General features: G+C 45.9%; 1 protein-coding gene and 1 long non-coding RNA gene across 5 annotated transcripts in view; one reads left to right on the forward strand and one right to left on the reverse strand.

Annotated features, from left to right (window-relative positions):
• Positions 1–1,133: 1,133 nt before the first annotated feature.
• On the reverse strand, positions 1,134–20,087 carry LOC108490189. The gene is made up of 2 exons (XR_003847725.1): positions 19,833–20,087; positions 1,134–1,883 (listed from the first exon to the last, which is right to left on the reverse strand). It is a non-coding gene; the product is annotated as an uncharacterized LOC108490189 (long non-coding RNA).
• A 75-nt stretch (positions 20,088–20,162) lies between these two features.
• The window catches only part of Znf274 (zinc finger protein 274), a 29,415-nt gene continuing 25,975 nt past the window's right edge, over positions 20,163–23,602 (forward strand). For 2 of the 4 annotated variants that reach the window (XM_017795518.2, XM_029558458.1), the window contains exons 1-4: positions 20,199–20,333; positions 20,547–20,626; positions 21,454–21,580; positions 22,337–22,429. In XM_017795518.2, the coding sequence (XP_017651007.1) occupies positions 20,594–20,626; positions 21,454–21,580; positions 22,337–22,429 (253 nt within the window). In that variant the 5' untranslated portion in view covers positions 20,199–20,333; positions 20,547–20,593. Of the gene's footprint in view, positions 20,334–20,546; positions 20,627–21,453; positions 21,581–22,336; positions 22,430–23,602 lie in introns of all 4 variants that reach the window. The other 2 variants (XM_029558457.1, XM_029558456.1) reach the window with 2 other exon arrangements.

The following is a 23,602-nucleotide window of genomic DNA, read 5'->3' on the forward strand; positions in this document are numbered from 1 at the left end:
CAGTCGGTTAAAAATGCAGGGACCTAGGGTCAGAATTAGGAGCAGGAAAACCAGGGACCCAAGGAGAGGTAGAAGATAGGGCAGGATCCCATTCCACATGCTCCGCATGGGGTTTGCAAAGAGCTCTTGGCGTCTTTTTTCTAGCTCTTCTTGGTGCTTTCTGATCCGATCCCTGACGATCCCGGACTTGTTGGTATAAAAGCAGCATCTTTCCTGTAAGTCTAAACAAATACCTCCCTTGTCTGCTGTTAATAAATCAAGACCCCGTCTATTTTGTAAGACAACGTCGGCCAGTGAGTCTACCTGGTCCTGAAGATCTTGTACAGACCGACAGACCATATTAACATCATCAATTAACTGCTGAGATAATTTGTTGTAGGTGTCTATTGCCACTCCTACACCAGCTGAGCCAGTAGCGAGTGCTCCTGAGATACCCAGTCCAATAAGCAATGGAATAAATTGGACCGCTCGTTTGTGCCTAGGAACGAATGTGTCAAAGCTAGGCAAAGGCACAGGCTCATCTCCTGGAATTATGTCTATGTCTGGCAAAAGCAATGCGGGGGCACATGAACCAGTCCAATTAGTGGGTAAATAAGGATAGGCCATGTTATTTCCACATACGTAAATTCTTCCCCCCCCAAACAGCCTGTCTGAGAGGTCCTGATGAACCTAGAGCAGGTAGTAAACATAGATAATCTAAGATCTACATCAAAGGAATTATTTTGAAAAAGATTAAAAAGACAAACAGATGTATTGAAGTAACGGGCAGGACCTTAAAAGGCGTGGAATAGCTACAGTTATCTGGAGAGGGGAGTATATTAGATTCATTGTTTAAAGGTATAACTAGAGGCCATGAAGTTCCTAATGCAAGACACAGCCAGCAGTCCTCTGCTAGGGAAGGATTAGAGCAGTTCAGGGCATCATGGGTGGCAGTAAGGATCTCCATGGTCTGAGGGTCTAAATTAAGGCCTCTGGGTTTTGGTAGTAATAGGGGATGATAATGGAAGCGAGGCAGGAGAGACTCTCTTTGTTTTTACAATGTAGTTTGAACATATTCTTCTTTAACTTGGTCTGTCAGGCCCCCTCCATCTGATATGTGGATCGGAGCTTGTTGTGGCCAACATGCCTTTTTCCCAGGTTCTACATAACAGCCTGCACTAAGGGTTTTAGAATTATATTTTTCTGATCCTATTACCTGAGTATTAAGGGCCCAATCCGAGCCCCCAGAGGCTTTTTTATAAGAAATGGCCGTGGAGTAAAAATACAGGATGTTATTTTTTTTACATTCAGTAAAGGAGGTATAACAGGATGAGTGCATAGCTTGAGTGAAAATACAATCATTGGGGCACTTACCATCAGCTGGTGGCACGATAGGCTTGGGTTTCGATACACACGTCCAGCTCTGTTCGTGTTGCTGGGTATGTGTACCATGAATAGCAAGATATGCAGTCTTGCCTCCACAATCAAATGTTAGAGTGAAAAGTTTCGGTGGCATGGTACCCTCATTGCCACCTCTACATTCACAAGGGGGGCCGTACCGAGTTAGCATAAACCTGGTAGCATTAAGTGGCTGAAAGCCACCATCTATGTTCTTAACTAAATGCATAAAGATACAAGCCCAGGCTGTTATGCTTAATGATTGTCCTTGACCAGTCTTATCTTTAGAGGGTCTGAGGTCCGGGTCAGCCGCCATTTCTCTGCTGGGTCCTTCAGCAAGGATTCTTGGTGTGCAGGTTCAGCCGCTTTAGCGTGCGAAGCGTGGATCCAGGCTGCGATCCCGTCAACTTTGAGGGCTGTAGGAGTGGTGAGGAGGACGGTGTAGGGTCCTTTTCAGCGGGGCTCTAAGTTCCGGGTCTGATGTCTCCGAACCCAAACGGTGTCACCTGGTTGAAAGGGATGGGGGGCGATAGGGGTGTCAATAGTGTCCTGATAAGCAGCAGCTAAGGGTTTCCAGATCTCCTGGTGCGCCAGCTGTAATGCGCGCAGGTGCGCGTGCAAGGAGGGAGTGCTAGCAAAGTTAGAGATATCGGGGTCCAAGAAAGAAACAGCTGGAGGGGGAGCCCCATACAGGATCTCGAAGGGAGTTAGACCACTAGGTCCAGGAGTATTCCTGGCTCAGTATAGGGCCAGGGGGAGTAGGGTCACCCAGTCTTTAGTGCCAGTTGCCAGCGAAAATTTAGTTAAAGCCTCCTTAATGGTTCTATTCATTCTCTCTACCTGACCTGAACTCTGGGGTCTGTAAGCACAATGCAATTTCCATTCGATCCCCAGTAACCTGGCCACCTTCTGACTTACCTGGGAGACGAAGGCCGGTCCATTATTTGACCCTATTACCTGAGGCATCCCGAAGCCAGGAAAGATGTCTTCCAGTAATTTTTTAGATACCATCTTCGCAGTTTCGGTTTTAGTCAGGTACGCCTCTGGCCATCCTGAGAAAGTATCAATAAAAACTAACAAGTACTTATACCCATACATTCCCGGTTTGACTTCAGTGAAGTCAACTTCCCAATGGATTCCCGGCCGATGGCCTCTTTGCCTCACTCCCTGTTTGGCTTTGTTTCTGCCTGCATTTACTTGGGCACAGGCCTTACAGTTCTTGACGATTCTTTGCAGGATGGCATCCTTGTTTGGGAGATAGTGTATGGTTTCTTCGCGTTCGATTAATTTTCTCATTTTGTTAACTCCCAAGTGAGTCCATTTGTGGAGCTCGTCCAGAAGCTCCTCCACCGACCGTTAGGGTAGGACTGTCTTTCCCTGATATTCCCAATACCCTGTTTCTGGGTTGTTGAATGCTCCTATTTTCTTGAGCAGTTCTCTATCCTCTGGAGAGTAGTCTCTGATGGCTTCTCTTCTTTGGTGCTCCAGGTCTATCCTTGAGGTCAGCAGTCGACTCCTGGAGGTGATCTCTTTTGCTGTCTGGTCCGCCAGGTGATTCCCCCTTGCCTCTGGATGGTTTCCCTTTTGATGGTCTGGACAATGCATAATGCTGAGCTCCTTTGGTAAGAACAGAGCCTCTAGGAGCGCGGTGATTTCAGCTTTGTTCTTTATTTCTTTTCCTCCTGAAGTTAGGAGTCCTCTTCTCTTGTAGATTTCCCCATGGATGTGTGCGGTGGCGAAAGCATACCGGCTGTCGGTGTATACATTTAGTCTTTTGCCTTCTGCAAGGCGCAGAGCCTGCGTCAGAGCCACCAGCTCAGCTTTTTGCGTGGATGTTCCTTCTGGTAGGGGTTCTGCCCATATTACTTTGCTGTCCGAGGTGACCGCCGCCCCTGCCCAGCGCTGACCTTCTTCGAGGAAGCTGCTTCCGTCCGTGTACCAGGTGTAGTCCGCCTTCTCTAGCGGCTTATCGCTGAGATCTGGTCGGGTGCCAAAAACCTCAGCCAGGACGTGATGACAGTCATGGTCAGCTTGGAGGTTGGGCTCTTCTGCAGAGGGCAGCAATGTCGCGGGGTTGAGAGCGACGGGTGGTCCAAACTGGATGCGGTCAGTGTCCAACAGCAAGGCCTGATAATGGGTCATTCGGGTATTCGAGAGCCATCGATCCGGGGGCTGCTTAATGAGAGACTCTAAAGCGTGGGGGACCTGAATGCAAAGGGGCTGGCCCATGGTCAACTTGAAGGCATCTTTGACCAGGATCGCCAGGGCTGCCACCATCCTCAGGCAAGGCGGCCAGCCGGCAGCCACTGGGTCTAGTTTCTTTGACAAATAGGCTACGGGGCGTTTCCATGGCCCCAACTTCTGAGTTAGGACCCCCTTGGCATACCCCAATTTTTCATCAACGTACAGTTCAAAGGGCTTTGTCAGGTCAGGCAGGCCAAGGGCTGGTGCTTCCAGGAGGGCTCTCTTTATGCTATCAAAAGCCTGTTGGTGGCGGTCTTCCCAAATGAAAGGCTCATCTGACTTAGTCAGGAGGTATAGGGGGGCCGCCATTTCCGCGAACCCTGGAATCCATAGGCGGCAGAACCCGGCAGTCCCCAGGAATTCTCTCACCTATCTTTGGTCACGAGGTGTCGGGATGTTCAGGATGGTCTCTTGTCGAGTTTGTGTCAACCATCTCTGTCCCCTGTTCAGTCGGTACCCCAAGTAGGTCACCTCTCGTTGGCAGAGCTGCGCCTTCTTTGCAGAAGCCCTGTAGCCCATCCGCCCCAGTTCTTGTAAAAGAGCCTCCGTACCTGTTAGACATTCTTCCTGGGTCTCTGCCGCCAGCAAAATGTCATCTACATATTGTAGCAGAATCAGATGGGGGTGGAGGGTCCTGAAAGCAGTCAAATCCTGGTGCAGGGCCTCATCAAAGAGGGTAGGGCTGTTCTTGAATCCTTGTGGCAGCCGGGTCCAGGTGAGTTGACCAGAAATCCCCAAATCAGGGTCCTTCCATTCGAAGGCGAACAGGGGTTGACTTTGGTGATGCAACTTCAGACAGAAAAAGGCATCCTTTAAATCCAACACAGTATACCAAGTGTGGCTGGGAGACAGGGTACTTAGTAGGTTGTAAGGGTTTGGAACTGTGGGGTGGATATTTTCCACCCGCTTGTTTACTTCTCTCAGGTCCTGCACTGGCCTATAGTCCCCAGTTCCTGGTTTCTTGACAGGCAGCAAGGGAGTGTTCCAGGCTGACCGGCATGGGATTCATATTCCTTGTTCTAGTAGTCTCTTAATATGTGGCCTAATTCCTTGGCGGGCCTCGGCCATCATGGGGTATTGTTTAACAGCCACTGGGGTCGCGGTGGCCTTTAATTCAATGACTAGGGGCGGCTGGTGTATTGCCAAGCCCATTCCCCCGGTCTCTGCCCAAGCGTCGGGATACTTGGACAGCCACTGGTCTAAGTTCTTCTGAACGGGAGGAGGAGCAGGATATAGTCTATATTCATCCTCTAGCTTGAAGGTGAGTATTTGTATTGGTTCCCCTTTGGGACCTGTAATTTTGGCTCCTTCTTTCTCAAAGTAGATGTGGGCCCCAAGTTTGGTCAGTAGGTCTCGTCCTAATAAGGGGTAGGGGCAGTCTGGTACATGCAAGAAGGTATGAGTTACGGTTCCAGAAGCCAGCTGGACTTTGCGGCCTGTCGTCCAGCGATACCGCTTCGCTCCTGTGGCCCCTTCCACTAATATGGTTTTCTTACTGAGAGGGCCGGTCGTTTGGGTGAGGACAGAATGTTGTGCTCCGGTGTCTACCATGAAGGTGACTGGCTCCCCCCCACATGAAGAGTTACCCTAGGCTCAGGGGGGGGTTCCTGGCCCCGACTTCCCTAATCGAGGTTGAGGATCTCAGCTTTCTCTTCTTTTGGTTTCTTCTTTCTCTTGGGACAGTTCCTTGCCCAGTGTCCTCTTTCTTTGCAGTATGCACACTGGTCTTTTTCTAATCGAACATGCCCTCGGTCTCCCGCTCTTTCTATCTTGACCTCATTTTCTTTTCTGACTACTGTGGCCAGGATTCTACTCAACTCCTTGTTCCGCTTTCGGTCTCTCATTGTTTCCCTGTCTTCTGCTTCTCTTTTCTGTCTTTCCTCTTTTTCTTCTGGAGTTTCTCTCTTGTTAAAAATCCTCTCTGCCTCCCTCAAAAGGTCTCTAAGACCCTGCCCCTGTAAGTTCTCCATCCTTTGGAGTTTGCCCCTAATATCTGGAGCTGACTGCCATATAAAAGACATGGAAACACTTACTTCCTGATCAGGGCTGTCAGGATCAAAGGGAGTGTACCTTCTGTATGCTTCTTTAAGTCTTTCTAGAAATACAGTGGGCGGCTCATCTGCCCCCTGTGTTACTGCTCTTACCTTGGCCAAATTGGTAGGGCGTCTTCCTGCCCCTTGGAGGCCCGCTACAAGCACCTGGCGATAAAGACGTAGGTGTTCCCTACCTTCAGCCGTGCTGAAATCCCAAGCGGGTCTGGTGAGGGGAAAGGCCGCCTCGATCTCGTTTGGCAGTTGGGTTGGTCTCCCATCCGCCCCTGGGACATGTTTTCGGGCTTCCAAAATTACTCTCTGTTTTTCCTCCATAGTTAGGAGGACCTGTAAGAGCTGTTGGCAATCGTCCCACGTGGGCTGGTGGGTGAGGAGGATAGACTCTATCAGAGCTGTCAGGGCCTGTGGGTCCTGAGAGAAAGACGGGTTATGAGTTTTCCAATTATATAGATCTGATGCGGAGAAGGGCCAATACTGTAACTGGTTTCCTTCCCCTCCTGCGAGTCGGAGGGGCAGGATGTGTGAGGAATCTCCTTGTCCTCTCCTGTCTCTGAGTCGCCCCGCGATGGGGGAGGGAGCGACCTCCGGTCCCTCTGCCTGGGCATCGTCTGGAACAGCCGCAGCGGCCTGCGGAGGAGGGTGGTAGGGAGGGGGATTCTCACTCAGCAGATCATCCCGGGGTAAAACAGGCTTTGGTTTCACTACAACAGGGTACAGAGAGACGGGTGAAGGGTCCGGGTTAGGGGCAGAGGGGAGGGGGATTCTTCGTGAAGGACTGAGAAAAGGAGTCACCCACGGTGGTGGGTCAAGGGAGAGGTTTTCCCAAGTGACTATGTAGGCCACCTGGTCCGGGTGCCCCATGGGTCTGGGTGTGAAGATTCTTCCTTTAACTCGTGAAATAATATCAAGGGCAAAGGTCCCATCCCGGGGCCACTCAACATCGAATGTTGGCCATTCTGAGGAACAAAAAGTTATCCAGCGATGTTTTTTGATCTCCACCGACTGGTTATGTGCTCGGCTCTTAACTTCTTTCCAGTGATCTAGAGTTAAACTCAGGGGTGTTGTTAGTTGTTGACCCATAGCAAAAGATTAATTCGAATACGCACAGAGAGAAGAAAAAACACGGACAGACGCAGCGCAGAACAGAGGTTGCAGAAGGACTCTGCCCAGATGACAGGGAAAATTCCTGTCCAAATGAGACCCCCAAATCCTATTTATAGGCGCGGTCTCACAGCCCTGGAGCGTCCTCCAGGCCAACAGGCAAGGCTTCCGGACTCGTCAGTCCAGCACTTGCACTGTACAGAACAACAGACGGGATCCCACAGACACGCCGCGAACCGAGATCGGTCAGAAATCTGAGACCACGAGAGAGCCAGACAAACAGAGGCACGAGACGCAACACAAACACACCTAGGCTGGCCACTCACCTCCCCGTTAGGCCTGAGTTGCCTCGGTGGTTCCCTCTTGGCCAACAGATCTCGGTGGAACCTGCAAATGTTAGAGTGAAACCACCAAGAACAAGTCAGCCTTCGGGTTGCAACAGCAAGAGGTTTATTGAAGTACACAGGTACCTGCGGGCGCACCAGGCTCGGAGCTGTGAGCGCCCCGGGTGGGTCGGGGGTAGCACTTATATACCTAAAGCCAGAAGCAGGTTCTTACAGAAGCAGATGCATGGTAACAGACTTGTGATAGGAGGATTCAAATCAGGCAGTGGTGGGGCCATCTGGAGGAGGGCTGGCATGACCGACAGTTGGGTTCGGGGAATTTAGATCAGTATCTACTTCCGCTTGTTTTTGGCCATTCTGGGCACATCTGGGCTTCTGGGGTTTTTCCACTCAGGGTTAGAACATTCTTTCCCACGGCTGCTTGTTTTTCAAAGTTGAAGGGGCTACATCTCGAGGGTCTTTCATTCCCCACTCTTTCTAGTGCCTGGGAAAAATCTTTTACCTTTGTTACGGGATTGTTAAATGGGTGGTGACCCTAGGGCACAGAAGTTATTTCTTGATTTCCCGGTATCGGGCCCTGCGGGTGGCCAGATGTCCTAACCATAAAATTTGTTTACCAGTAAGTTTAAAATTTGACCGGTACGTGACCCGCCTGAGGGTCTTCATGGCGCCTGCCTGGTCTTTGTTTTTCAACAAGGGTTGCACAGATGTTTTTACTGGGAATAAAAGTTTATAGTCACGTTTGCAAGTTTAACAGAAAATTGCAGGTTCACATGTGGGCAAGAAGTAAAGCAAAACTTAAGAGGCCACATATGTTCAGACCTTAAACATGGTTAATTTCCATTTTAATATTATTTGAAAATCTCTCTCTAAAAAGGAATGGCCTTACTCAATTGTCCATTGTGCTAGATAGCTTTAATGTCAACTTGACACACCTGGGTTGAGGGAGCCTCAATTGAGGAATTGCCTCTATTGGACTGGCCTGTGGCCATGTCTGAGGGGCATCTTCTTGATGAGTGATGTGGGAGGGCCCATCCCACTGTGGGTGGTACCACCCCTGGGCAGGTGGGCCTGTGTTGGATAAGAGAGCAGGCTGAGCAGGGGCCAGGGGAGCAAGCCAGTAAGCAGAGTTCCTCCATGGCCTGTGCTCCAGCTCCTGCTTCCAGGTTCCTGCCCTGAGTTCCTACCTTGGGCTCCCTGATGACTGCGACCTGGGAGATGTAAGCTGAATAAACCCTTTCCTCCCCAAGTTGGTATTGGTCAGAGTATTCTGTCACAGCAATGAAGAACAAACTAGGACATCCATCAACTTAAACCACATGTTCCCTAAACTATATACATCTCCCTGTTTCCACGTATATTTGAACTTCTCCTGAGCTTTGGGTTTACTGAACAGTAGCTGCTATAATGGGAGGATAAGGTGGTCCACGATTCATTCTTCTATCCATCTAGATGAACCTGGGAGCAATTTGCAAGCATACAGATGAACCTGGGAAGCAATTTGATGCAGGGAACCACAATAAGACTGATTTCCATTTGTTCCTGTGCTAGTTGGGTGCAAAGGAGATCTCAAGAGTCTTCCAGAATCAGACCTTAGACGTGTGGTCTCCTTTGGGAGAGGTTCCATTTCAGTGAAATCCTGGATGGACTTCACTGAATCATTCACACCCCAGGTAGCTAGACCAAAACAAAGGAAGGGAAATGAGTTGCTGCCTCCACTGAGGAGGAAGGTGCTGACAACTAGCACCCTGGAAGTCCCAGAGAGAGTGAATGGCAATTTGTGTATACCTTCCACATTCACTGGCCTGACATATACCCTGACCAAGTTGATGAGGGTATGCAATGTTATAGGGAACAGACAAAGCCCGAGCACCCAACTAAGAGATGATCCAACCATCATAGGCCACTGCTAAGGAAGATGAACTACTGCAAGAGAAGACAATGACAGCCTGAATCCAGGAAGGAGTACTCACAGGGATTCCAACTGAAAAGGAACGCTTCTGAAACTGAGCAGCTTGATTCTAAATAAACTCAACAGATAACACAAAGTCTTCGGAAGGCCAGGCGGTAAAGTAAAAGGAAAAACATCAAATGAAGAAACACAGCTTTAAATATTCATAAAGGTGAAAGATTTACACTGAAGTATGAGGCGAGCACAGTAGTACATAATCCTAGTGCTTGGAAGGTAGAGGCAGATGAGGAGCTCAAGGCCAGTCTTGGGTATTTAATGAGTTCAAGTCCAGCCTGAACTACATATGACATTATCTCAAAAAACAAAGATATTTGTAAGAAAAGAAAACAAAAGTTGGTCATTTTGGTACACGTCTATAATACCAGGACTTGGGAAGTAGAGGCAGGAAAATCAAGAGTGTAAAGCCCACCTACTGCTTCACAGTAAGTTCAAGACCCAGACTACAAGAGACCTTGTCTCAGAGACAGAAAGAGAAGCTGGGCATGGTGGTGCACACCTTTAATCCCAGCACTCAGGAAGAAAAGTTAAGCGGGTTTCTGTGAGATCCAGGCCAGTTCCAGGCCCTGCCAGCTGGGACTACAGGGAGCACCTGTCTCAAAAAAAACAACAACAACAAAAAAGGAAAACAAAATAAGAACAGAACAAAATAACTGACAGAATATAGAAATGAAAATAAATTGGAATAAACATCAATTATCCTAAGTATAGGGAAAAATCCAAAAACAAAAATTATGAGAATGCTTTTGATTGAACAATTCACTTCTTGGTCTTGGAAATGGTTTTGGGTAGTGAAATCTTTATCCTTCCTTCCTTCCTTCCTTCCTTCCTTCCTTCCTTTCCTCCCTCCCTCCCTCCCTCCCTCTTTTCTTTCTTTCTGTGTGTTTTGATGTTGTTGTTTGAACCATTCTCTTGCCCAGCCTGGCTGCCAATTCTCTAAATAGCTGAAGATGACCTTAAGTGTCTGATCTTCCCACTTCCACTCCCCGAGTGCTGGAACTACAGATATGCATCACCAACCTGGGTTTAGAAAAACCTTACAGCCGGGCATGGTGGTGCACACCTATAGTCCCAGCACTTGGGAGGCAGGGACAGGTGGCCCTCTGTGAGTTCAAGGCCAACCTGGTCTACATAGTGAGTTCCAGGACAGCTGGGGCTACAGGGAGACCCTCTTTAAAAAAAAGAGAGAGAGAAATATTACAAATAAAACATATATGATTTTTTTAGAAAAGTAACATAAACCTCAGTACATGCAGGATAATTCCCACAGGCAAGAACCCATTTAAATGTAAGGAATGTGAGGATGGCTATGCAGCTCCTACCATCTTTGACTAAACAGAATGGACCAGTGGCAAACCTTTTAGACAACCTGAGTGTAAAACTATTTTTTTATGGTGTATATTTTGACATTAGAGAAGTCATACTGGATAGAGTTCATATAAATATGAAAAAGTCTAAACAAGACACAGCCCTTTGTATCTAGGAGGAAATTCTACCAGGAGATGGACTTTCTAAGTTTTTAAGTGTAGAAGAGTCTTTCCTAGGTAAGATTCCATTCAGTACATTTCAAAAATCATAGAGAAAAAAAAAAAAAAAGGCCAGTAGTATAATATTTGACACTATGTTCTTAACATCATGAAATGTACACACTGGGACAAAAAAAAAAAAAACCAAACAATGGAAAGGGAAAGGCTGTAGGCAGAACTCAGCCCTTAGAAGGCAACATCAGAGAACTCCTACTGGGAGAACCGTGAACATGTAACAAGCGTAAAGGAAACTCTGGGTGTTCTTGCTTATGTGACATTAAAGAATATAAGAGGATTCATACTGGGACAGTCTGAGGGGGAAGCTTTATTTCCCCCTTTGAGACAAGGTCTTATGTATCCCAGGCTGCCCTCAAACTCACTATGCAGCACAGGATGACCTTGAGCTGCTGATCCTCCTAACTCAACCTCCTGAGTGCTGGGATTACAGACAGTGGAACCACACCTAGTTTTATGTGGTACTGGGGTTTAAACCCAGGAGTCCATGTATGATAGGCAAGCAATCTAGTAATGGGCTACCTTCCCAGTCCTGTAGGTTTTATTTCATACCAGAAAATTCATACATGCTAGAGAAATTCATTGGTCATATTCAACATGGAAATATAATTGAAATTCCACTTTATTTTCCACTAGAGATAAATTATAAAAGAGACAAAAGCTGTAGTCATTTTTGAGCCATGAATGATTACATTATCTAAATGCAAGGAGACTGTGTTCATGGCTTCTTTCGGCCTCAGACGACCAGGTGTCAGCATTTCTGTATACGTACCTTTGCTGAGTCTCAAAAAACAACAGTTACTTGGAACTCAGGATCTGAGCTGATGGACAATGTATGATAAAAATGATTGCCATGGGTAATTTAGTACATGTAAATACTATCAACAACATATCTTTCCTACATCATAGACAAATCAGAAAATCACTAATCTTTAAAGTTCGTCTTCAAACACTCTGACCAATACCAACTTGGGGAGGAAAGGGTTTATTTATCTTACATCTCTGGGGTTATAGTTCATCACTGAGGAAGCCCAAGGTAGGAACTCAGGGCAGGAACCTGGAGGCAGGAGCTGAAGCACAGGCCATGGAGGATCACTGCTTACTGGCCTGCTCCTCTGACCCATGCTCAACCTTTCTTTTTTTTATTTTTTTGGTCTTTTTGAGACAGGGTCTCCCTGTAGCCCCAGCTGTTCTGGATTCGCTATGGAGACCAGGCTGGCCTCGAACTCACAGAGATCTGCCTGCCTCTGCCTCCCGAGCGCTGGGACTACAGGCGTGTACCACCACGCCCGACTTCAGCCTGCTTTCTTATACAATACAGAACTACCTGCCCAGGAGTGGCACCACCCACAGTGGGGTGGGCCAGGGCCCTCCCACATCACACAAAAATAAAGAAAATGCTCCACAGACACAGCCACAGGCCAGTTCAATGGAGGCAATTCCCCAACTGAAACTCCCTCTACCAGGCATATCAAGACGTATCAAGTTGACAAAGCTATCCAGCACAAAAAACCATACAGAAATCATACATCCCTTAGTACATTCTTTGGGACTAGGGTGTGTGTGTGATTTTATAATATTCAAATAGGGCTGAAGAATATGACACCAACTTCCCCGGCATAATCTACATGTTCTCACTGCAAATAAATCAAGCAGCTTTACAATCACTTTTCAACATGTTTTGACTAGGAGTCTACTATTTATTTAGGTACTATAAAAAAAACTGGGTGTAACTTCTTAATTGTAAGGGTATAGCCAATGTTCAGATGCCAGGGATAATGAAAACTTCACAAGCTTCAACCAAAAAATCCCTTACAGAAAATGGAGGGTAGATGCAGCATTGGCCTTATGTTCAGAAATCCCAGGTGCTAGAGAACAACCAGGGAATCTAGTAACAGGACACTTGTTTTAGAACCCTATGCTCAACAAAGATACTCACACATGAGGAGAGAGTGAACATTTTCAGACTGGTAAACGTTCAAAAACTATTCTCTTCTGGAAGAAATTCCCTAAGAGAACATAAGAATAGTATGTGAGGGGCTGGAGAGATGGCTCAGCAGTTAAGATGGCTAACTGTTCTTGCAACCATCCATAACATCAGTTCCAAGGGGTCCAATGCCCTCTTTTGACCTTCGTGGGCATTGTACAACACAGGTACACTCACATGTATGCAGGCAATACACTCATACACATAAAATAAAAATATTTTTAAAAACAGCATGTGGGCCATATCCCAAAAGGCATGGAAAAGGGTAGCCAATGCCATTTTAATCATAAGAAAAAACAACACTGTACACATCCCAGCATTTCCTCAATAACAAAATGAACACACAAAATGTGGGATATCTACACAGTAGAACAATATTCAGGAATTTAAAAAGACTGAACTGCTGATACAGTCAGTAACTTGCATGGATTTCAAAAACATTGTTGACTGAAAAAGTCAAATACAAGAAAAAGAAAAGCTATCTAATGGAGATAATCAAGATAGTGGCTGCCTCTATTATGTTGCCCAGGGTTTTGGAGGTTATACAGTTTTGACCTACATGGTGGATATGTATTTCTGCATATTAAAGTCCACTAAAAGGACTGGAGAAATGGCTCAGTGGTTAAGAGCACTTACTCTTCTTGCAGACGATTTTGGTTCAGTTCCCAGCTCTCATGCTGAGCAGCTCGCCACCCCCCTGGAGCTAGAATTACAGGGAATCCACTAACTCTGGCCTCCATGGGCACCCACATTCACATATAAATACACGGACACACGTACCTACCTGTGCTGGATAGCTGTAGTGTCAATTTGACACACCTGGGTTGAGGGAGCCTCAATTGGGGAATTTCCTCCATTGGACTGGCCTGTGGCCATGTCTGTGGGGCATTTTCTTGATTGTTAAGTGATGTGGGAGGGCCCAGTTCACTGTGGGTAGTGCCACCCCTGGGCAGGTGGGCCTGTGTTGGATAAGAGAGCAGGTTGAGCATGGGCCAGGGGAGCAAGCCAGTAAGCAGTGTTCCTCCATGGCCTGTGCTCCAGCTCCTGCCTCCAGGTTCCTGCCCTGAATTCCTACCTTGGGCTCCCTGATGAACTGTGACCCAGGAGATGTAAGCTAAATAAAGCCTTTCCTCCCCAAGTTGGTAGTGGTCAGAGTGTTTTGTCACAGCAATGGAGAAACAAACTATGACATACACATAATTAAAATAATAAATCTTCAAAACTAGATTCTAATTGATGAGACACAAGAGACCTATGCATCAGTTTTAAATAAACTCAATAAAAAACCAACACAAAAATGGATTGCCACTACTGTTGTATGAGTGAGATTCTATGAACTATTGATAGCTAGTCCACCTCACACTACACCATCAGAGAAATCTTCATTTACATGTCTGGAGAGTTAGATCACCAAAACAGCTGCAGGGTCAGTATAACCTAGCAGCCTAACAATCTCTCCACACAGTTTCCTTCCATCTTTCCCTGAGGCTGTCTCAATATCAGCTGTTCTTAAAACTGGCTCCCACTGCCAGCAGAGCAGATGGACTTCCTCAGCTTCCATCAGGAGACAAACTGTTCTTTGTGTTCTTTCCTATAGCTGCTCTAACACCATTAGTATAAACTTGGTGTCTTTAAACAAAATATAAATCTATCCCACAGAGAAGAGGCCTTCGGATCCCCTGTAACTGAAGTTATGGACAGTTGTTAACTGCCATGTGGGTGCTGCGATTTAAACCCAGGTCTTCTGCAATAACCAGTGTTCTTAACCACTGAGCCATCTCTCCAGCCCCAACAAAATATAAATCTTAAGACAAATTTATTCTTGTATTCTAAAGACCCTAAGTACAGAATCAGTATCAGTGATTAAAACTGAGGCGTTGGCAGGGCTGTGCTCCACACAGAGACTTCAGGAGGGAGTTAATTCCAAGCGTCTTCCAGCTTCTCGGGGTTGCTGTCATTCTCTGGTTTATGGGTGGACAGCTCCAAACTTTGCCTCTATGACCATAACACCTTCTTTTCTGTGTGTATTATAATCTCTCTGCTTCTCTCTTATAGTCCCATGACTGCATAGTTAATCCAGGACAATCTCCTCACCACAACCCAGTTAAATGGACAAGCAGTGACACTGATTCTACATGAGGATAATTGTCATAGGTTCCAGGGATTAGGATCCAATCTTTGAGGAAGCCACTTTCCAGCCAAACATAGTCTCCAAATCTTTAATCAAAACTCTGCAATTCAGTTTATACTCATTCCTTCAACCCAATGTCATGCAGGACAGCTTTCACTGAGTGGCTCGGCTCAGACCAGGGAACGTATAAGTTGTAGATTAATCACTGTAGCAACAGGATACAATGAGGCCATATCGCTACACTGAAAGAACTACCCTCTGCAGCTGGATTGCCCGGCAACTTTACCCATGTCTTCCTAATAGGGTATCTGGAGTGTTAATGGGAAAGAAATGAGTAAAAAGGTCTCACACATGAATGCTGAAGACCTTCCTCTCACTCTATGACAATCCTCTGAAATCCTGGCTTCCTAAAGGCAAGGAAGTACCCTTTCCCCTTACCTACAGTGGAAGACCATCTTTCCTTTCATGTACTCCCAATAAGCCTTCTGCCAGGGTTCACATCTCCTGACTGCTCCCTGGACACTGAGATTTTACTCAGCTCCAGATTTCTGCTATCAGATGTCAATATGATGGGGATTCTCTTTTCCAGCTTCTCACAGCTGTGAAATAGATGCACGTATCAACCCTGGCTAGTGGGATCTGAGCATTTGTACAACAGAAAGTGCATAGAAAATGTTTTAAACCCTTCCTCTGGCATGCAGAATAGTCTCCTCCTCCTTTCAAAGACCATCCCAATCCACAGATACACAGGTGTGGACATTGTCCTACAGAGCAAAAGGGAATTTACAGATGTAACTATGTTAAGTATCTTGAATCAGAGAGATTATGCTGAATTATTTGTGGGGGGATACAATGTCATCAAAAGAGTTCTTGGGGCTGGAGAGTTGGCTCAGTGGTTAAAAGCACTGACAGCTCTTGAAGAGGACCCATGTTCAGTTCCCAGCACCCAAATGGTGGCTAACAACCATCTTTAACTCCAGTTCCAGGGGAATCCCAACACCCTCTTCTGACCTCTGCAAGCTTACATGCAGGCAATACACTCATACACATAAAAATAATAAATTGTTTTTTCAAAAGATAGTTCTTATTGGGGCTGGCAAGATGGCTAACTCATCATACCCCCAAAAGAACATTTTTGAACAAGTAATTTCTGTGGACATTTCTGGTGTTTGAATTTTATGTGTTCCTTTGAAGGAGAGTAGGTTCCTTCCCACACATTTTGAGAAGAAAGTACAAAACAAATTCCAAGGTGCCAAGTCTCTTGAAAGTCTCAATGTAATTATATTTGCTATTTTATTGAGTCTATCTAGTGACAAATTGGGAAAAAGTGACACTTTACACACAGGCCTTCTAATTCTGGAACAGATACATTTCCATTTATGTAAGTTTATTAGTAATTATTTCCAGAATTTATCTGCAAATAGACTTTTGCATGTCTCAACAAATTAATCTTACGTTTTCTTTCTACGACTACTGTGAAAAGAATCTTCCCCCCAATATGTTAATGTTACTGCGCAGTATTTTATGCATACATATGTGAACGTTGATTTATATATCTTTGTTTCTACTTATGCCTTGGTTATTTTGATGTCACTGATGTCCACTGGCTGAGTATAGTGGTACACTCCTTTAATCCCAGGACTCAGGAGACAGAGGCAGGCAGATCTCTGTGAATTCCAGGCCAACCTGGTCTACATAATGAGCTCCAGACCAGCCAGGGCTATATAGTAAAAAGCTGTCTCAAAATTGTTTTCCCATTGGATTTTTAAGTATGTTATTTGCTAACACATTTCTGAATCTTTTTTCCACTAGCTTCAGCAGCTGTGCAGTCCATGTTATTTATAAGAACATCCAGATATTTTATATCAAAATTGCTGAGATTTCCTTCTTTTGTTTTGTATGTGTAGAACCATCCAGGTCCAAGTGTACAACAGATAAACAAGAAAGAGAGTTCAAAGACAGAACATCCATTTTTATCTGTGAAGAAAAGGTAGATTCCTAAGATAGAATGAAATACCAAAATGGGTTCTTTTCAGAACTAGCAGGTAATGTATGCTCGGTTTGTTCTTTGTCTGCATTCCACCTGCTGAAAGACGCTGCCACAGATGAGAACAGGAAGAATGAGGAAGCCCAGGTCTGGGTGATACTGTGGGCAACTTATGTAGAATTAAGATCCACCTACCTGAAGACTTCCTACCATGTAAGAAGTCTGTCATCTGGGCTCCTAAGTTATTTACAACCAAACACACCCTCACAAATAGAACAGGCAAAGATACGAACTGGGTTATTCCAAACCTACCTCACTGGTTTGTGCATTGCTCTGTGGGTTTTCCAAATTCCTCTTAGGGGCAGAGCAGAGTCCTGAGGCTGTCTGATCTGCCCTGCTCAGCACTCAGACTCTCCACCTCTCTCTCTGTGCTATTTTCAGTGTGGATCATCTTGCTGTTAACCTTATCTTTCGTGTTGGGGAAAACAGCTGAAGAGCATACAAGCAGCGGTAATAAGCTTATCAAACGACCTCTTTCCTAAGAAATAGGTAGGATACAAATAATAAACAGGTTCAAACAGATCAATGTATCTACATTTCCCCAATTTAGAAGGGTTCAAAGTACACTGGAGACTCACATTTAAAGACATTTAAAGGCTGGCAATGCAGCTCAGTGACAGTGCTTGCCTAGGAGATCTAAGGCCCTGGTTCAATCCTAGCTTATAGAGGAAGGAAGACAAGAAAAAGGACCCCCTTTTCCTAAAATGACTTGAAAATGTTTCTCACCTGGAACACTTTGACATGTTCTCTGTGATAAAATTAAGAGATAGTGGTAAGTGAGAGCAAACTGTGCACAGTTCAGCCGCAAGCAAGCATAATGGTTAGAGCCAATTTAGTTTTGTATACTTTCCTATGGTGATGTAAGCAGTGGACCACTGATTAAAGAAAGCATATGGGAGCATATTAATATACTTAACTCAGTCCTCGATAAACATGTCTATGTGCAGAATACTGAGAAGAAAAGTACAAATTAAACTTTGCAGTTGAATGAAACAATTTTTATTGCTAATTCATCCACTGTCATGTATGATTCACAATGGCTTCTCTATAATACAAAGTATTAAAAACTTTTTGGTCATTTCTTGTTTTGAAACAGTCTTACTATGTAGCCCTGGCTAGCCTGGAACTCACCTTGTAGACAAGGCTGTTCTTCATTGTTTGGTTTTCTGAGATCAGTCTCCTTATGTTAGACCACATTCTCCCTAAAGTGTTCCTCCTGCTTCTGCCTCCCAAGTACTGGAACTAAAGCTGTGCCATCAATCCTGGCCTTAAGGCATTTCTTCTTGTTACAAGTCTGCAAACTTTATGTGGACAGGCCTTTACACCATCTTTCCTCAACCAAATTAAATGACATGTTCACATTTGATAGGGAAGTGGTACCTCAGACTGCAGGCAAAGTTATGTGCTGAATGTTGTATACACTTTACTATGCTGCTGAAATCCAAATGCTCGTGAATTCCAATAATTCTGGTCCTTAAGGTTTTGAGGAAGGGTTTGGGGCTATGGGTTATCCTGTTTCTTTCTTTGAAACAGAACTTCCTATGTAGCTTAGGCTAGAATTGAACCTTGTGGGGTTCAATTTTGTAGATCATTGTTTCTGCTTTTTGAATGCTGAGATTATTAGCATGTACCATCTCATCTGGCTTACATTATGTGAATAAATACTAATAGGAACAAAGTAAGATTACCAAATGGCAACAAGAACAATGTGTAGTAACACATCCTGGAAACAGTTTAGCAGGTGGTGAACAGCTTGACAACAGATAGGCAGTTGTACAGGACTGTCCTCTGAGTCATACAGAAGTCGTCTTCCCAAGCTCAGTTGTACCTGCTTGCCAATGACCATTATAGCTAAGATTGACTGTTGACACCCGGGAATAGAAGGAGGAATAGGAAGAGCTTACCACATGCCAATAAGTCCAATAAATTCATTGGTTTCCCAGAGTGCACTTTATTGGGATACCTCAGTTTGTCATTGGGACCAGGGAGGAGGGTGGACGCTGATTACATTTCTCTCCCAGGCAGGTGTTTTAGGAATATAGGCACAGGGTTGCTGACACCTTATCTAGAAACCCCAAAGAGGGGGGAGTATATCATGCCCTAGAACTAAGGATAAGCCAGGCAGCTCTGAGAATGAAGAGATCATCAAAATACCCCAAGGAAGACAAGACCACACCAGGCCCTGAAACCAGAGGAAGATAAAAATACCCCAAGAATAGAATAACAGATAGTGGTATAATGAAAACAAGAGACACTTTCTTTGTCCTGGGCTGTCAGAACCTGTCCCTTCCTGGACATGTCGACTACCAGGCCCAAACCTAATCAAAGGACACTGACAGATGATCCTGACCAGGATACACCTCTCCTATGCATGGGACACAAAGAACCCTGCTCCTCTCTCCAGAGAGGCTCAGCCTCTCTAGGATTAAGGAAAAACCTTGTACATCGGGGCTGCAGAGATGGCTCAGTGGTTAAGAGCACTGACTGCTCCTGCAGAGGACCCGGATTCCATTCCCAGCACCCACATGGCCATAGGAACCGTCCTTGACTCCAGTTCCAGGAGAATCTGACGCCCTCTTCTGACCTCCGCGGCACTGCACAACACGGACACATTATATATATAATATATATATAATGTGCATATATATTTATTTAAAAAAAAAAACTTGCACATTTCTGTTCCTCCACGTCCCTCTGCTGGGGAGAACTAGGGTGGACACTTCAGTGTCGCCCTCTACATACTTCCAGTCCACTGGGTCTCCACACTCTGCCCCTTAACCTTGAAAGGCTATCTAGCCCACTCTTACATCCAGATCACTACTTGAGCAGACTTCCCGTTATCTTTCCTGTTATCTCCGTTACCTGCCAAGTGGACAACATTGTACCCTTATCTCCTCCCCTTCAGGAATGTTGCTCTGGCACGCTTCCCGACCCCAGTCCCCGCCCTGAGACCCCTCCCGGCTACACTAGGTGACCATCCAGCTAAGTCCACGCGCCCAAACGTCCCGCCGTCCCGCCCCCTACTTCCCCATCATCTCACCTGCCCTGACACCAGGACTTCCTGCCCTGCCTTCCCCGTCTCCAGCTTCCGGTACGTCCACGCGTGTCGACTCCAATTTCAAGGTTCGACTCTCTCCTACCCTCGGTCACTGCCCTTGGAAGTGCTGGCGCTCCGCGCTTAATATTTTCCAAAAGACGCCCCCGCACGCTCTGTTAACCGTGGACAAAGTCTTTCGTCCGAGGACTGGCTTCGCCTACCGACAGTACTGGCGCGCCAAAATGGCCGCCGCCTGGGTGTGACCGCTGGGAGCGCGCGGGGGCGTCTGGGAGTTGTAGTCCGAACTGCTGAGATGACGCATTTCGCCCGCGGGTGGCCGGGCGGGCGGTCGCCATTGTGTAGAGCGTTACGGGTGTGTGCTGTGCGAAAGCCCGTCGAGGGGACTGGCTGCGCACAACCTCTGCTACTTTCCAACTTCAGGAGCTCAGAGCCGTCCTTGGGCGGAGCTGTGCGGAGCTGTGCGGTTGTGGCCCGGATTCCGAGGTGTGTAGGACGCCTGCAGCGTTCTGGACTACAGGATGTCAGAACTGTCTCCTCTCGGTTAGAGGGGAACCTGTCCTCTAGGCGTGTGGGAGTCCGGGAAGGACTCGGCGCTCTCGGATGTGGGGGTGGACTACTCATGTCCCGTGCAAGGACTGATGATGGGCAGGGGGGGGTACCGCCCTGCATCCCCCTGAGGGCCCCTCCCACCTTCAGTTTTCCCAGGACTCTGCCCACTTCTGCGAGAGAACGTTGAGGAAAGTATGGCCTCCACGCCCACGACAGCCTGGCCCCGTGTGAGTAGAGGCTTCTTTCGGCTTTGGAGTCTGCCCCTCGAGGGAGGAGGCTGGTGGTGGGACACCCCAAGCCTAGAGAGAGCTCCTCCGGGGATGTCTTTCCAAGGGCGTGGTTAGAAAAGAAAAAAGAAAACAGCTTCCGAACTGGGATTCTACAAATTGAAGCTTTTCAAGTTCGGGTTTTGTTTTGTTTTCTTTTTGGAGACAATCTCCCTGTAACCCCAGCAGACTTCGAACTTGCTATGTAGACCAGGCTGGCCTTATTCTCACAGAGATCCACCTGCCTCTACCTTCGGGGTGCTGGGATTAAAGGCATGCAGAGCACCCAGCTGCAACTTTTTTTTTAATTAAATTTATTTTGTGTGTGGGTAGGCTGACACTGGTGTAAAGGTCAGTGGACAACTTGGGGTATCAGTTCTCCCTTACATGTGGATCCTCAGGCTTGGCCAGCAAGTACCTTCATCTGATGAGCCATCTCACCAGCTTGGGGAGGAACTGACAAGTCTAAGCAGATATGAGGCTCATGTTTTATTTTCACCAGCTACTTTGACATCAGTCAGGAGTTCAGTGACAAGAAAACAAAGATATAGATGGGGCTTGAGTCATATCCCCAGTTTAATGAGAAATGAACAGGTTTTCATAAAGCACAGGTCTCGCTTGCCCTCCTGACTGTGATTACTATCAGGCTTGGATTTGCTCAAGGTTTCAGACAAAGGAATTTTGAGACAAGTAGAATGTTCTCAATTCTTGGTCTCAGCCTCCTCCCATTTTTCCTGTCCATGGGGAAGAGGAAGGGCACTGGCTAATCAAGGTCCTGTGGATTTTAGGAACCTGTGACGTTTGAAGATGTAGCACTGACTTTTACAGAGGAAGAGTGGGCACAGCTGGACCTCCAACAGAAGTGCCTCTACAGGGAAATGATGCTGGAGAACTACAGAACCATGGTTTCAGTAGGTAAGGCCAGCCTCGAGGGCAATCATTTTGGGACCTGGGGTAGTGGCACACACATGGAATCCTAGCACTCTGGAGGCAGAAGAGGAGGATGGAAAGTTCAAGGCCAATCTGGACCCTGTTTCTCCCCCCTCCCCCGAAAAAAAATGTTATTTCTTTGTAGTTCAGAATGTGGTGACTCTGAACTGTGTGCTTGGGCTTAGGCTGGAAGGACCAGAGTAGAAGTGTTAAGGCCCTGGGGAGATCAGAGCCCCTCAGTACTGAGGAGGGCCTATAAAGGATGTTTGTAGTTGCGGTAGAGATTGCCTATTATTTTTGTAGCAGTTCCAGGGTATGAAACATCAGTGTCTAACAGCTAAGGTGTTTATGGTCAAAGATCTTGATCTCTTTGTGGTACTTGTAAATTTTTTTTTTAATCTTGTTTTTGCATCGCTGTGGCTCCAAACCTTATGTCTATAATTCAAGGCTAAAACAAGAAAAGGGGAGAGTCCCAGACTCTCTTTGTGAGGTGTCACATTTAGCAAGGAAGCAAAAGCTGTCCCAGAATGTCCCCCAATTAAACAGTCTCCCATTGTATCTTGTGGCACCTCTCCTGGCAGGAGAATCCAGGAGAGCCAACAAAAGGAATGGATATGGGGCTGTCACTGCCCAAGGCCCAGAATCATGTCATGCCTGAGCAGTGGGTCAGGCAGAGACAGAGTGTTACAATAGGACAGCATCTCTAAACAGGTTCCCCAAGTTCTCTTTTCCCTTGAGCAGAACATCATCTTTCCAAGCCAGAAGTGATATCTCAGTTAGAAGAGGTGGAAGACTTCTGGCCGATGGAGAGAGAGATTCAAGACACCTTTCCAGGTGAGAGCCATGCATGTGGGAGTTCCCACAAGGGATGGGTCTACTGGTGCTCTGAGACTAATGTCTTACAAGAGGTATAGAGCATGGAAACCCAGGTGGCATGCTGTGATACGCATAATTCTCAAATCTGTGTTCAGTTATCTCTTCATAGTGCTCAGGGTTAACCCAGGGCCTTGTACCCAGTAAGCAGACATAAACGAACACCCCCAACCCCATTCTCTTTGGAGGGTATGTGAGGAAGTTTGTGGGGTTTGGAGTTTGTGTGTCTGTGTATGTTCTGTTGGTAGTGATGTTTTTTGAGACAAGGTCTATGTAGCCCAGGTGGCCTCTACTTTACTAATTCCTGATCCTGCCTTTACCTTCAAAGTACTAGGGTTACAGATGTGGATCCCCATAAAGACTTGTCTTTTTTTTTTTTTTTTTAATCTTACAGGCACATTGTCCAAATTCTTTGGCAAATACAAGTATTTTTTGTTGTTTAATTTATCTGCAGTTTACTTTTGTAAATGGTGGGGTTGAGCACAAGTGATTTCAACCCCATATTTTCATGAGGTTTTCTTCCGTTTTTGGAAGCACTAAATTCCTGTTGTTAAATACACAGGCCTCTTCCAGGATCTTATCCTTTAATCTTTTTTTTTCCTCTTAGTAAAAACCATATTGTTTTATTTTTTTAGAATCGCTTTATAATGAGCTTCAATAAATTTCAGTTCCCCTTGATTAAAAAAAATTCTTAGATTATCTTTTGTCATCTAGTTGTCCATATAAACACTAGCTTCTCTAGGTTAGTTGGGAAAAAGTCTTGTTAGAATATGCTTTACATTTGATTACACTTACATTGTTGCTATGTAATCAATCCTATCATAATCTTGCACAATTTTTACAGATGAACCTGTCATGCTGCTAAATTTTATTATCGCTGGTAATAGTTGTGTTAGAACCTTTTGAAGCTTTTTGTTTTGTTTTATGTCTTTTGAAACAAGTCTCATGTAACTTAGACTGGCCTCAGATTTGCTGTGTAGCTGAGAGTGGTCCCAAACTCTTCATCCTCCTTCCTTCCCAAGTGGTTTTTTTTTTTTTTTTTGAGCTGAGGACCAAACCCAGGGCTAAGCTAAATCCCCAACCCCTTGTTTTGCTTTTTTTTTTTTTTTTTTTTTAAAAAGGGTTCCCCTTTAG

This window comes from Nannospalax galili, unplaced genomic scaffold, assembly GCF_000622305.1.
Source record: "Nannospalax galili isolate Female #2095 unplaced genomic scaffold, S.galili_v1.0 scaffold649, whole genome shotgun sequence".
Taxonomy (NCBI): Eukaryota; Metazoa; Chordata; class Mammalia; order Rodentia; family Spalacidae; genus Nannospalax; species Nannospalax galili.